At 44.3% G+C, this 14,401-nt stretch overlaps 1 protein-coding gene across 1 annotated transcript in view; it reads left to right on the top strand.

Annotated features, from left to right (window-relative positions):
• Window positions 1-1,370: 1,370 nt before the first annotated feature.
• Window positions 1,371-14,401, top strand: part of LOC119171604 (nephrin-like) — a 43,177-nt gene continuing 30,146 nt past the window's right edge. The window contains exons 1-6 of the mRNA XM_075892477.1: window positions 1,371-1,544; window positions 4,468-4,614; window positions 8,870-8,991; window positions 10,690-10,747; window positions 12,098-12,250; window positions 13,340-13,507. Of these exons, the coding sequence (XP_075748592.1) occupies window positions 1,484-1,544; window positions 4,468-4,614; window positions 8,870-8,991; window positions 10,690-10,747; window positions 12,098-12,250; window positions 13,340-13,507 (709 nt within the window). The 5' untranslated portion in view covers window positions 1,371-1,483. The remainder of the gene's footprint in view (window positions 1,545-4,467; window positions 4,615-8,869; window positions 8,992-10,689; window positions 10,748-12,097; window positions 12,251-13,339; window positions 13,508-14,401) is intronic.

Here is a 14,401-nt window from a genome sequence, read left to right as displayed (position 1 = left end):
GGCTCCATCTGCGGAACTGCAACCAATAAAACTGTGCGCATCCCCACCTGACGGTCATTCTGCGCAGTTTTTCCCGGTATGCGTTATGAGCCGACTGCTGGCGACGTCGAGAGGAGGCAGCTGAGTTCGATTTTTCAGACGCGACGATTTGCTCGCTCTGACCGAAAGGACGCAAGTGCTCTTTCTCAAACGTAGGCGGGTAGAAAGAGGCGTGGTCGCTTAGCCAGTTGTGACGTCATGGTGGCTCATTTCCGGTACATGCATGTCGTCTGCTATACGCTCTGGAATAAGCTATGCGTCTGCGTTTCATCAACAACATTATGAGCCTGTAGTGTGCAGTATACACTCAGCTTAGCACACACATAGTTCTTTTTTATGTATTTATTTACTCGTATTGTCTATTGGTAAGGCATATTCGTTATGTAACCATGCTTACAGGAAATGATTCACTGATTAAAAGCGACTAGTCAGTCGTCCTAAGATGCTGAATTCAGTATTTAGCGAGAGTAGGGGTCGTAGAATTGAAAAAAAAAAAACATCCATTACATAAAACGTGTACCGACTGTGGGGAAAAAAGTAGTAATCAATGTTGGCGTGTGCTCGCGTCAATTTCCACTACGCTGATTAGTTAGCAAATGCTTGTGTGGTGGCCGATTCTCTCAATGTCTTTGATGATAGACACATAAATGATGGTTACGCTATAGCAAGCAGCCATCCAGATCTGAATAACGAAATCAGATTAACAAAAATAATCGGCGTCCTAGTCAGGCTACAGCGACTTTGGAGCTAGCAATCAATACAAAAAGCTGGTGTCGAGGCGTCAACAGCACCCATCTTTGTCGCCGACGTACATCTAATTATCCAGCCGCAAACGAGTGCGGAGCGGCGTTTTTTTTTTTTTGTAAATATTTTTTCACGCCTCCGGCTGCCTGGAATGCCCGCTGCAGTGTCGATCTCTTTATTATCAGCTTGCGTGCTCATATCGCACTGCGCCTCGCAGTTGATCGAAACGTTGCTCCCGGGCCGGAAGAGTACATTCCCACAGCGCACTTGTTTCCATCAGATAGCTATCGGTCCGGCGTTCTTAAATTTGCATCAGCTGAAGGGCACTGCTTTAAAGGGGTGCCGTCTTAGGTTACCAATACTGAGCACTGGTTGCTCGCAAGCGCGGTCTATGAAGAACAAAATTAACGCAAAGTTTTGTTTTATGCTCCAGTTTTTGCTGAAACGCTTGTTTTTTTAGGTCATAGGTGGCGTTGTGAACGTTAGGTGCCTGCTTCAGGTGCCAATTTTTGGGTAGTTGAAAACGTAACGTTGGGAAAGTGTTTACCGACTGGCACGATTGCGTAGCTTTAGTATCGGTCCCCGAACCGCTTCTTCTCGCATACTTCGACGCGCCCTGGGCTCGCCCGCCCCCTCTCCGGCTCATCGCAGCGAGTCCCCGGCCGGGCGGCCATCGCAGATTGCAGCGGCCATCGACGAGATGGGTGCGCGCGGAGGCTGCGCGCGGCTCTCATTGGCCTTCGCCTTCCTCGCATGGCAAGGTGAGTTCCGACTTACTGATTCATCAGCCCATTTAGACTCTTCCCGAGCCAAGCCTTTGAAGCACTGGTTGGCGGACAACCGGCTCACTTTAAATCTCTCGCGACACTGGAACGTTCACGTTCGTCTGGCAGTCGGCCTTCCGACTCTGCAGCCCCTCCACGCAGAATAATCTGGTCATACGAACTTTGAACTTCGTGCAGAAGCAGTTCGTGAGGTTGCGACTGTGCCCATTAAGTGCCGAATGTATGCCGCTCGGTAATTTCGAAACGCGTTGCTTCGTTCACTCAGAGCGAACGGAGACTGTGAAGTGAGAACCGAACAGTCGTCTAGAATGCATCAAAGTTAGAGGCGGGAAAAACATTCTTAGAGGCCGTCAGCATAACTTCCAGAAATCTTTCTTGAAAGCCTAACTCGTTAAATACTGAGAATTTGGGGCATGAGACAAAATGAATGTATAGTTGAGAGTGCGTAACATTTTTCTCGCTCTTGATTTAAAAATTAAAAACGGCTCATTCCCATACGCATCCAGTTTTCTCTCTAAAATAATGTCCCAGTTTTCTTTGAAACGGCTTGTATTGGGAAATGTGTTGAAAAAATATTTGTATGCATGCACAAAGCTTCATGTTCAGTGTGAAAGTTCGTTTGCTGCGGGATATTTTGCGACCAGTTCGTAAGTTCCGGAGACGTCTATCAAATTCTGCAGTATCACGTTGCTGTGCAAGTAACGGTTATAAGTTTCAGCGGCAGAAATCATCGCTTCAGCGAAAAGCAAGCATATCAATGAATGCCGGAATAGTCAATGATTTTCTGGTGCTGAGTGTATACGTCAAGAACAGGGCACTTGTGATGTGACTGCTTCACTGTATAGAACATCACATACTGCAATTAATAATGAGCAGAAAAAAAATTGCGTTATCACCGTGAGCACACGTCCCTACAGTAACTTGTGTGTGAGTAACAACCTACTCTATTTGTGCTGTTCTTTGTGTTTGATGGTGGGATTTTTTTTTTTTTAATACGCAGCTGTAGTTTAGAGTCCAGGGTTCGACGGTACACCCTCTGGCGAGGAGCGTACGTTTCTTGCGTCACTAACAAACACTCTCCAAAGTTGCCACCAAAAGAAAATTCGTGACGTTTCGAGACCCACACGGGTCTCTTGCCGTAGAGAGCCTTAGAGGTCTCGAAATGCCATAAATTGTCTTTTCGTTGCAACTATGGTGAGCGCGTGTTCATTCGCAAAAAAAAAAAAGTAACTGTAATATATATGCATTTTTTAACTATCCACGTATATGACCGGAGCGTGAAAATTTCCAAATGTCAGTTAGTATTAAGGACACACGAGTGGTGTGTTCTTGTAGTAACGTGGTTACAAAGCATGGGTAGATGAAACAGAAGTAACTGATGGGCAGTCAGTGGTCTTTTTTTGCATTGTGTTTGCGTTGCTTTCGTGCGAATGCTCCTAAAATCAACACAGTGTCACTCTCGTGGACAGCTTGATTAAAGTAACTATGTTCCAATCACTAAGATTGAGTTTGATAACATATTTTCATATAATACTATATGTTTCCCAGGATTGGAATGGTCCTTTTGTGAAAAGATTGTAACTGTGGGCATTTCTTTGTTATCTCTAACATGAGCAGTTCTGATTGTGCACATCACTATTTTTCATGAACAAAAATTATGCATGCGACAGCTGGGTCACCGCATTACTATCAGGTTCAGGGAAAACAGAAATGTTTTAGTCACGGAGAAATATTGTGGCACTCAGCTGAGGCCGATACTGAGCAAATTTTCGATTAAACGAGAATTCCGACGCACTGCACCTCTAAAAAAGAGCTAGAAAATATGAAAACACATTTAGTGCTATGACATCAGTCGGGAAATAACATGTGGCGCTAGGTTACTTAAGCTTTGAAGTTATTCAGAAATTTAAAATTAATGCTTTCTTCAAAAGCAAATTTTTGTTAACTCGTGTAAACTAACACTGAATATGGTGTATATGTATCGCACTCGTAGTTCTTTTTTTTAATTTTAATGAAGGAGAGGAGAGAAAATGCATAGTTTTCAGAAACTGTAGTAAAGTACGCAATTGTAGTCCTTGGGTGCTGTCACAGGTGAAAATATTTTACCATAAACGACTAATTAATTAACATTAATTAACAAACTCTCAGTTGCAGTCTCAAGTGATAAAATATAGCATGTACTTTCAAAAGGTGCGTTCAGTTTCAGCAAGTGTTCTGCACTGAACTACTTTCGAGATCTCAGTTGCCAAAGTGTGCTACAATAGACGTGAACGTTCCAGTTAATTTTCTTCTGAAATCACGAAACAACGTTTCGACCAAAAGTCGAGTGGAACAGTGAATTTTAACCGAAAATTTGTTGAAGCAGAAATTGACAACTGAGCCACGCTGAGATTTTACTTTAAAAAACGTGCTTTGAGAACTCACCGGCGAAAATTGGTCAGTTGCAATATTAAACGTAAAACAAACTGAAGAATAATCATTTAGCTGCAATCAATTCTGCGATTATCTGCGTGAGCTTCCCGCTAGAGTAACACATGTCGCTTTGAGTATAGTCGAGTTCAGAAATTGCAATCATGCTGTCGAAAGTGACTTTTAAAATCCTGTAATCTGCCAAAAAATATTCGGTAAATGGCGGTTTACCCTTGAATCGAGTGAAAAAAAAAGAAATATGCATGCAACAACTAGCGCTATAATTAAAGATATTATTTATTTATTTGCAGACATAAGGTAGGCAGAGCTCCACTTATTTTTAATATCTTCCAAACGATAGAAATTCGGTACAAACTATAACCTAATATGACCAGAACTTGTTAGAAGTGCTGAAGTTATAGGCTTTAAAATTCGAAGTATTCATGGCAACCTTATGAGAGACGACTGATCGCGATGCTTTTAACGTCAGCGCTAGGCACGTGGGCGGGCGGCCAGCAGTACTTCCGCGTGCGTCCCCGCGACACCCAGGCAGTCGAAGGGCAGACTACCGAGCTGCAGTGTCACGTGGGCAACTTGGCCGGACCCGTTCAATGGAGCAAGGACGGCTTCCTCCTAGGTGAGTCGCAACATCCACTCGACATCCATCGGACATCCATTCGACCTGACATCCATTTAACATCCCTCAAAGGGACGCAGCGACGATTTTGCAATGTGGTGTGGTTTGTCGCAACGAGCGCGCTTACAAACCGTATGGTGGCATGACGATAGTTCTAGCGCGAGAACAAAACGACGACACAGAGACAAGAAGGACACGAAAGACGTTTTGTTCTCGCGCTATAACTATCGTCATGCCATACCAACTAGCCCAAGCTGCCACACTTCTAAGTATGGTGGCCTTCGACATGAGCTTCTTTTGTATCATGAAGTCGTCACAACATTCTGTGTGTCGAATTTCCTCGTAATTAAACATTTAAACAAGATAGCGTTCAGGAGCTTGTTTCGCCGAAATTTCAGTGTCAGCGGTGGCGTCGTTCACTGTTAGCGAAAAATGAGCGTTGTCTACGTGTGAAAATTTGAGATAGATGCGTATAAAAAGAAATCTGTTTTAACTTTGTGTGAGAATATAGTCCAGGTGTTCTGAGTCACAAGTAGGGAGCCAAGTCAGTTCTTTAAACTGCTTTGCAAAAAAAAAAAACGCTATGAAAATGTTATGTTGTAATAGCGAAGAATGTCTCCTTAGTACTCTTATATTGCATGGCAGAATCGTTGAACTGCATCGGACGTCAGAACGAATGAATTGCGCAACAAGTGGGTAGTTAAAGTTTCACGCCTATTACAACTGAGTGTGCAGGTGCGCCTGGTATATCTTATACGGGCGCGTAGAGGGTCTGAAAAAGAAAGAATTATGGCGTAGCGGGTATTTGGCAACTGCACTTGCAGTAAGCATTTTAAGATAGTTTTAAGCGGCCAAAGTTAATCGGGCAACATTTCTTTTCGATTGAAGACTACGCTTGCAGGGCCCGATAACAGTATGGCGCTCTTCTCTTGAACGTGAAGCCAAAGCATCCTCAAAGTCTTAGTTGCAAGCTTCGGCATCACATGGGAGGCCATCATGTGACATCTAACGTAGTTGGCCGATAGGAGTGGGCGAGCAAATCAAGTGCCGGAGATAAGCAACTTGGACGAATGCAGCACGGCTGAGACAAATATAGGAGAAACCCGTCACGGACGAGCACTGTTTCACAAATACAGTTATTAATGGTAATATCGGGGGTTTCACGTCCCAAAACCACGAGATGATTATGGGATACGCCGCAGGGGAGGGCTCCGGAAATTTTGTCCATTTGGTGTTCTTTAAGGTGCGCCGACATCGCATAGTACACGAGACTCTACCACTTCGCCTCCATCAAAAAGCGACAGCCGCTGCTGGGATCGAATGTGCGACCTTCAGGACAGCAGCCGAGCACCGTCCACTGTTTCCCCGAGGCGGACACAAGTGAATTTATTTGCCCTACAACAAACCTTTCCTATGCACAATATCAGCGTATATACCTCGTTACAACAGCTTAGCATGTTTACAATCGTTCCTTCTTAAGACCTCAATAGATTGGAATAACCTACCGGCATCATTAGTAAGCATCATCGACTCCACTTGTTTTAAAAATGTACTAATATACTCGAAATCGTGAATTATACTAAGCGACGTAAGTGTACTGGCTGTTTAGTGTATTCTATGTGGTTTGAGTTCAGTTGTACTTGAGTAAAGTGTGCTGCTTGCTTGTAAAACGTTACCTATATATTTATCTTCGTGGTAATGGAATTACATAATCCTGTATTTGTCTTGTTGTCCAACTATATTTCCGCCCCTTCCCTCTATAATGTACAACTATACCCGGAGGCTTTCACAAATAAATAAAAATTAATAAATGTCTACCTACAGTAACCAAATTATGAAAAAGTGGTTTGATGAAGCAGACAGATGTTTTAGTGGACGAGCTGAATCTATGCAATAATTCTAGAGGCTTTCTTGCTTAGCAATGCAAGTGTTGTGGCCGCAGAGCAAGTTTCAACAGCAGCTAATGTTTGAAGAGAGTGAAAGACAGGACCGAACGCGAACTTCTTGAAGCATTTTTTCATTAGAACAGCCGCAAACAGGCATGTGAGCAATCCGTCAGTTCTACTAAGTGACACAAAGTTTGACTATCTAGTTTTCTTAAGCCATGTCGTTTCGCCCTCACGTGCGATTTCCGTGTTATTGTTGGTCATTTCTTCATCCTGACTCTCTTATTTATCGCAATACTAAGGAAGTTAGCTCTTATTTTCGCACTGTTTGGTCTGTCCTTTGAACACGGGCTTTTTGTTATTAATCTATGGGTCAGTTTTCGGTTGTGTTTTCATTGTTGTTTTTACACCAAATGCGCAAGCAAGCCGTCGGCGTTACCAACAGACACAGATATCGATTTTGTAGAGCGTTCAATTTTTGTCGTTTCATCAACACGTGCTTCGTCCGTGGTTTTGTTCGTCACAAGCTTATCACTCAGACCGGGTAGTTATCTCATGCTCTGCTCATGTTCGAATTGACGGCTGTCATTCTTGTCATCACTAGATTAGCTCTAATTGTGTAACGTGGGTGTGCATCAGTGCTAGCTTTTCGGTCTGGTTGTAGACATCTGATTATTTCTGTTCACAGCGTCTTTGTTTGCTTTCTTACCATTCGTTATTCTTGTCAATAATTTGGTTGCTACATATAGCGAGGTATTGTGCGTAAAAAGTGGCGCTCACCTGTGTCTACCTGTCTCTCTTGTCTTCGTCTCAGTCGTGCTGCGTTCATCTGAGTGCGTATACCGACTCGTACAAGCAAACGTATTATAGGAACAGTGAGATGCATGTGCCTTTTTTCGCCCTCAATTGATTTGTGGGGTTTAACGTCCCAAAACCACCATATGATTATGAGAGACGCCGTAGTGGAGGGCTCCGGAAATTTCGACCACCTGGAGTTCTTTAACGTGCACCCAAATCTGAGCATACGGGCCTACAAGATTTCCGCCTCCATCGGAAATGCAGCCGCCACAGCCGGGATTCGATCCCGCGACCTGCGGGTCAGCAGCCGAGTACCTTAACCACTAGACCACCATGGGAGGGCCCTTTTTTCGCCTTCGTGTTTCGTTTTGTATTGGTGATGTAACAACAATTACTGCCTGTGCAAAGACAGGCCTAAGCTGCCACGACTTTGCCCGTTAAACAGCTATTTATTACGACAATTGAACATACTGTGCTGCAGTCTATGACAAAAAAAATATAGATTACGCAAATGGCGTCAGCTCATTAAATAAAACAAGGGATTCACACTAGCTAATCGAATCAAAGATCAAGCAATCTTCGCCTGAATTAAATTCCCCCTCCTTTACCTATGACAATAAATGATGACACATTTACCATCGTCTGTACATTTCTACACATTCATCACAGGATAAACGACTTTACCTCCCAGGTTGCACAACAACAGCGTCATTTCAATAGTGGCGAATGTTTTAAACTATTTCCTAGTGTTTTTCACGCTTTCGTGTTTTTTTTTCTCGGTTTTCCAGTTTTGACAATGACTTCGGTCCGAATTTTGTGCTCAAGCAATAAATGACAGGCTACATCTCCTTAACTAAATTATACGCTGAGAGAACCTGCTGTTCAGCCCCGCCGCGGTGGTCTAGTGGCTAAGGTACTCGGCTGCTGACCCGCAGGTCGCGGGTTCAAATCCCAGCTGTGGCGGCTGCATTTTCTATGGAGGTGGAAATGCTGTAGGCCCGTGTGCTGAGACTTGGGTGCACGTTAAAGAACCCCAGGTGGTCGAAATTTCCTGATCCCTCCACTACGGCGTCTCTCATAATCATATGGTAGTTTTGGGACGTTAAACCCCAAATATCAATCAATCAGAACCTGCTGTTCCACTCATTGACGTTGAGTACTAACAAAAGCAAAAGTTTGCGGGACGCTGGATCCACAAAAAATGCGAATCTCTGCTATATCAGTGCTATATAATGCTTATAATGAAAATAATCACTGTATAAGACGGCATGTCAAGTGCAATGTGGAACATTTATTTGGAGGTTACATTCTCAGACAAAGTGGGAATTCAGGTTTATAGAACATTTTGCATCCCGGAAAAGTTCGCTGTTGGGTGTACAGCTCATCTGGATGTAGCTTTAGCGAATATGAAGTCGTTGTTTCTTCAAAAAAAAAAGCCTGGACACTTGTCACAGTACGGTCCTGTGAGCGACGAGAAATTGATTTGTTACTAAGCATTGACACAATCAGAACATTATTGGAAACCACATTGATTGTCTTGCTCACTTGCGGATGTTCTTTTCATCTTCTAGGTTTCGACCCCTCCATACCAGGCTTCCCGAGGTACACAATGATCGTAGACAATCAACGCGGCGTCTATAATCTGCGCATCAGCAACGTCCAGATGGAGGACGAGGCAGAATACCAGTGCCAAGTAAGAAGAAAAATAAAAGCCTTACGTTTTTTCAGGGGCGAAGCTCCTTATAGCGGGACCCGTTTGTCCCTCGTAGTCGTAGTTGTAGCCGTAGTGTGTAACCAGTCTTACATTTCGACCTCCAAGGTGGCACCGGTGAGAGATTTGTTCTGTGCGTTGTTGAACAATAAAAAATTCGCAGCGTGCGTGGTAACTAAAAGTCGAATTCTCCTGTCTCTCATTCCCCCTTAGCAGCAATTGGCGTGTACATTGAGCACTATCTGACAAGAAAGGGGTGCTACGTTATACTCGCTGGGCGTAACCTCCTTGGTTTTAGAAAGGTTTAGCGAGCATTGGGCCGCAGCGCCATGAGTACAGTGAACTAGTTTATACCATGAACTCGAGGTGGTTAAAGGTGGGAAGTAGACACGAAGCGCAAGCCGTAAGAAAGTGTGCGTGTGCCACCTCTCGTTTAGTCCTTGGAATGTCCGCTGCATGGTGGTGCATATGCGGAATATATGATGAAAATATGCGAGATGGTGGTACTTGGAGTGTTGAATAGACGGACGAATGGACACACAGACAGATGCATGGACGGACTCACGAATGGCTGCACCAACAGATGGACGCACGGACGGACGCAGGGGCAGATGCATGGACGAACGCAGGGACGGACGCGCAGATGGACGTGCGGACGCACGAACAGACGCACGCACGGACGGGCGAGTAAACGCACGGACGGTTACACAGACGGACGCATGAACGGACGGAAGCAAGAACGAATGTACGGACGGATGCTTCGCCCCACTCTCCATCATTCACTCCGTGGATATGCTGCCATCTTTTCTCTCTCTCTCTTTTCACTCTAGTAGTAAATCTACGCCGGCAAAACTTTCTTTGGATGCACTTAGTGATTTGTACAACCACAAACAATTTACACATGCAAGAACATTCAGACCCGTCGAGCTGCAAGGACGGTAAACAAGTGTGCGGACGGTGACTATACAGAAGTGCTCAAACATTGGCAGAGTTGGCTTAGCGAAAAAGGAAGGCAGCTGGATTTGCTCCATCATCGAGAGGCTCTTTGACGAAATCCGAATGTAATATTCGAATATCAATGATACTTCATCTCAGTGTGTTCTGACAATTGAACGCTTGCCTTCCTTACATCTTTATTATTTCAATACTTAAGCCTTGTTGCCTTTAGTTGCGTAAAACACTTGAAGAATGTTTCTGCTTTGCTTGTCACATTCGTCAACAATTTGTTCTTGCTGCATTTTTGGTCTGTTTCTGTGCGATAAAGCATAAAAAGCAGAGACTGCTGTACAACTAATAACAAAAATTAATTGAACAGAACACTTCTTTCCTGAAAAATGTCCCTTCTATATCGGTCTTTAAGATGCTCTCAACACTAACAATTCGACTTCAGTGAGTTGGTAAGAGCTCGTACAAATGTAGCTCGACTTAGACGAAGGCAGCAGCCACACAAAACACAGACGTGTGTCTCCTGTCTTCGTCCAAGTCGTGCTGAGTTTGTCCGAATAGCCTCCCAACAGATCATGCACAGTATGCCTAGATATTCATTCAGAGCTGCATAGTTCACTATATTGGAATACTAGCGCTAAATTTGTGACTGCTTTGGTACGCAGTTTTGGCAAGTAAGTGCAAGGTAAATAATGTCAATCGTCTGCATTAGGGTGGTTTTTGTTGTGCTCGCAGGTTGGACCAGCCCACAAGAATCATGCCATTTGGACTGCTGCTCGCATCACAGTGCTCGGTACGTTAACATAGTATCTAGTGAAAGCCGTAGTCGCGTGGCTTATGCAAGGCCCTGTTCCCTCACTGCGTATGTTCTGTGCTTACGAAGAAAACACGCTTAGTTTAGCAGCATTTATGGGGAAAACAGAAGTGGTGTTAGTTTAAAAAAAAATACACGTCCTAGCGAACTACCCACTTGAGACACATCTATGTGGCGCTAAAAAGAAGAGAAATTGAAGGATAAGGCAAAAGAAGAGAGGACGCAACGATAAAAAGACGTTAGCGCTGCGTCCTGTTTTTTTAGCACTGTAATTCGTTCTTTGCCAAAATAATTACGTCTTAAGTTAGTGATCCATACCAACGTCCAACTCTTATTTCTGGTACTGACCTGGCAACGTACGAGGCGTATTGCTGAAGTCTAAAATACTTGCAGAAATAAAATAATCTGAGCCCTCTCATTTCGTACGCACAACTGGATTTTCGATCAATGCTTCGATTATCATTAGCAGTTCGTTACTTGTTTCCGCCACTGCTCCACGGCATAGCTATAGTGAGTGTTCCAAGGAATCTCTACATAGGCCCTCGCTATACGTAGCTTCATCGTCTGAGGAAGAGGTCGTACGTGCCTTTGATTCCTGCAGGCTGTAGCTAATGCGCTGCTTCAATGTAGTCTCGTACTGTTATTTATATTAGCCTTATATGCATACCTCAACAAACGCGAGAACCCCCTGTCTACTGCACCGGTGGCAACACGAGTGATGCAAGAACTCATCATGACATGATGACGTCATAGGTCACCAAAACGTATCCCGTCATTGTGATGTACTTGTGACGTCACATGATGACGTCTTCATCACATGGCATCGACGCTTAGTCAAAGGTGGGTTGTTCAGGAGGCAGCTCAGAACCAGGTGTGGTGCAGAAAGGTTTTGCATAAGCAACTCTTTGACTCTTTTTTTTTACTTTTTATATATTGCAGCTGCAGCTAAAAACGTAAAAGCATATACTGACGAAGTCCCTTGCACATTTGCCTGAGATTATTGCAAGTGAGAGTTACCCGGTCTGGCTATTTTACTGTGAACTCAATATGGATGTCCAACACTCATTAATTAACTTAATACTCATCTAATTGGCTTTGATTATCATCGCATATATACACAGTCAAGTTTTAACTTACTCTTGTATGGCTTTCGCTACTTTAGATGTCTCGTGATCTTTCTATCTTTTTTTTTATTTCACTTGTCTCACGTCTTTGGAGGCCACATTAGTATTTTGCCCTAATAAACACACATAAGCTATTCACATATAGGTGCTTGTCATTACTTGACGCGTGTGAACAGCGTGTCTTTCTGCTTCGCCAACATTCCAGTGCCGACAAAAGAGATCGAGCTACGCCACCGGGGGAACGGCAGCGTAGTGGAAGTCAGAGAAGCCGAGAGCCTCGTCATCGCCTGCTGGGTGCGGAACACCAAGCCCGCAGCCAACATCAGGTGGCTGCGGAACTCCCTGCCACTCGCGCAAGGTTCGACGTCAACCCCCACTTCCTCCAATTGTTCCGGGATGCAGTCGTGTAACCGTATAATCTTCAAATACTGAAAGACACGCTATGTAGTAAACCATGGCGGTACATCAAAAGCAGACTGCATCAAACTCGGGTAAATCGAATCATCCTTCATGTCAAACAATTTTTGAACACGATAACGCTGTAGTGCACAGGAAAAATTCACGGCCACACCGAATAAAAATAGCCCGAACATTGAGCATACATACGTCGAAAATACATTCAACATCGCTCAGCGCAATGTGCTCCACATAGCGGGATTTTCCTTGCAAGAGCTTGGCATTTTCCTCATGGATGAGGACTTCGTGGCAAGCATTTAGGAGAGAGACCGGTGTCGTAAGGGGAGGAGCCACACGTAGCGAGTAAAAGCTGCCAAAAAAAATACTAAGGACACAGAAGAAAACTTAACAACACGAGCGCTTACTGACAACTGAGTCCTTTATTCAAACAGAACAGAAAAATAAAGGGAAGTATAAAGAACGCAACACATGCGCACAATCTATCCACACGACAAATAGATAACAGGCTTCCCGCATCATTTAGTATGATCCAAGTACGTGAACTCGCATTCGAGCACCGCTATGGATGGTGTGCTGACACACGTGTCGCCTTTTTGGCAGATTGCAAATGCTGCCGTTATCTCCCTTAAGCGAAAACCATTGTGCCCCAAAAGTGGTGGGCACACGGCAGAACTACAGAGAACTCACTCGAAGTAGTTGCCGTCTCTTTTTTTTTCCGAGTTTGATACATGCCGGTTTCGAATGTATAGATGCCGACTTGATCAGTGCGCATACCGGCGCGAACCTCAAACGTGTCGACAAAAACGTCAATGCCAGGTGTTCGTCTCGTATTGGTTATGAACGAAGTTGTTCATAATCGCTTCACTGCGGTGTAATCTTGCCTAATGGCTTTATATATCGTTTACACTTTGTGGTAACACAATATGATATATTCGTCAAAAGGAACACTACAGCTACGAAACACGATGGCTGCCTTTACACCTGCAATCTCAGAGAGTATAAAAATGTGCTCACGCTTTGCTTGTTTCAGAAAAAGTGCTGACGAGAAAGAATGCATCCGGGGAAAAGCTATTTTCGGTGTACAGTTCCGTCACGCTTTACCCGAAGCTGGACGACCATCGAGCAGTGTACAGCTGCGAAGCGACGCATCCTGCTCTTGAGAGCCCACTACAGGCTTCAGTCACTGTCAGCGTGCTATGTAAGTTTGCTTTTTTTTTATTCACAGTGTCTTACAGGCCCATTGAAGGACATTGGCCAAGGTCAAACGGCCTCTACCAGTCCTCAGGCGCATTATCAAAAACCATCATGAGAATGAGCGCAGAAACATCCGCGAACCTGTCATCATATATGATACACCCCCCCCCCCCCAAAAAAAAATTTTTCCTCTGCATTTTAAGGAAATTGCGCTTACTAACATGCTTCGGAGCCTACCGTAGGGAAACGCTATACAGTAACGTCCATTTATGATTTGTTTTTTGTCAGTAGTGAATTGTAGCCTTATGTTAATTGATTGATTGATATGTAGCGTTTAACGTCCTAAAACCTACATATGATTATGAGAGACGCTGTTGAGGAGGGCTCCGAAAATTTCGACCACCTGGCGTTCTTTAACGTGCACCTAAATCTGAGCACAAGGGCCTACAACATTTCCGCCTCCATCGGAAATGCAGCCACTGCAGCCGGGATTCGAACCCGCAATCTGCAAGTGAGCAGCCAAGTACCTCAGCCACTATACCACCGCGGCGGGGCAGCTTTAGGTTAATTACACAAGCGACTGTATTTAGACATCCTCAAAACTCTCTAATCGTTTCCCTTTTGCTTAATGTGGAATAGCTGCCTATCAGGAATGCCTACGCGCCTTTGTTAAACGGAAGTACTTGCGAGTGCCCAAAGTGCTACAACAGACCCTAAAACGTACAGGTAGGCAGCCACAGGTCAAGCATTCTCGGGCTATACGAGCTGCACTTGAGTCTCGGCTCGACCAGTGCTGCAGTACCTAAATGAACTGTGGCTTGCTGGTAAGAAAAGCTAGGTAAGCGCTTGCTACGACACACAGCGATGCCAGCTCCGGATGGTTTTGAATCGACTTGAC

The sequence above is a fragment of the Rhipicephalus microplus genome, chromosome 4, assembly GCF_043290135.1.
Source record: "Rhipicephalus microplus isolate Deutch F79 chromosome 4, USDA_Rmic, whole genome shotgun sequence".
Taxonomy (NCBI): Eukaryota; Metazoa; Arthropoda; class Arachnida; order Ixodida; family Ixodidae; genus Rhipicephalus; species Rhipicephalus microplus.
Note: the sequence above shows the minus strand (reverse complement) of the source record. Positions and strands in the feature narration are given on the sequence as shown.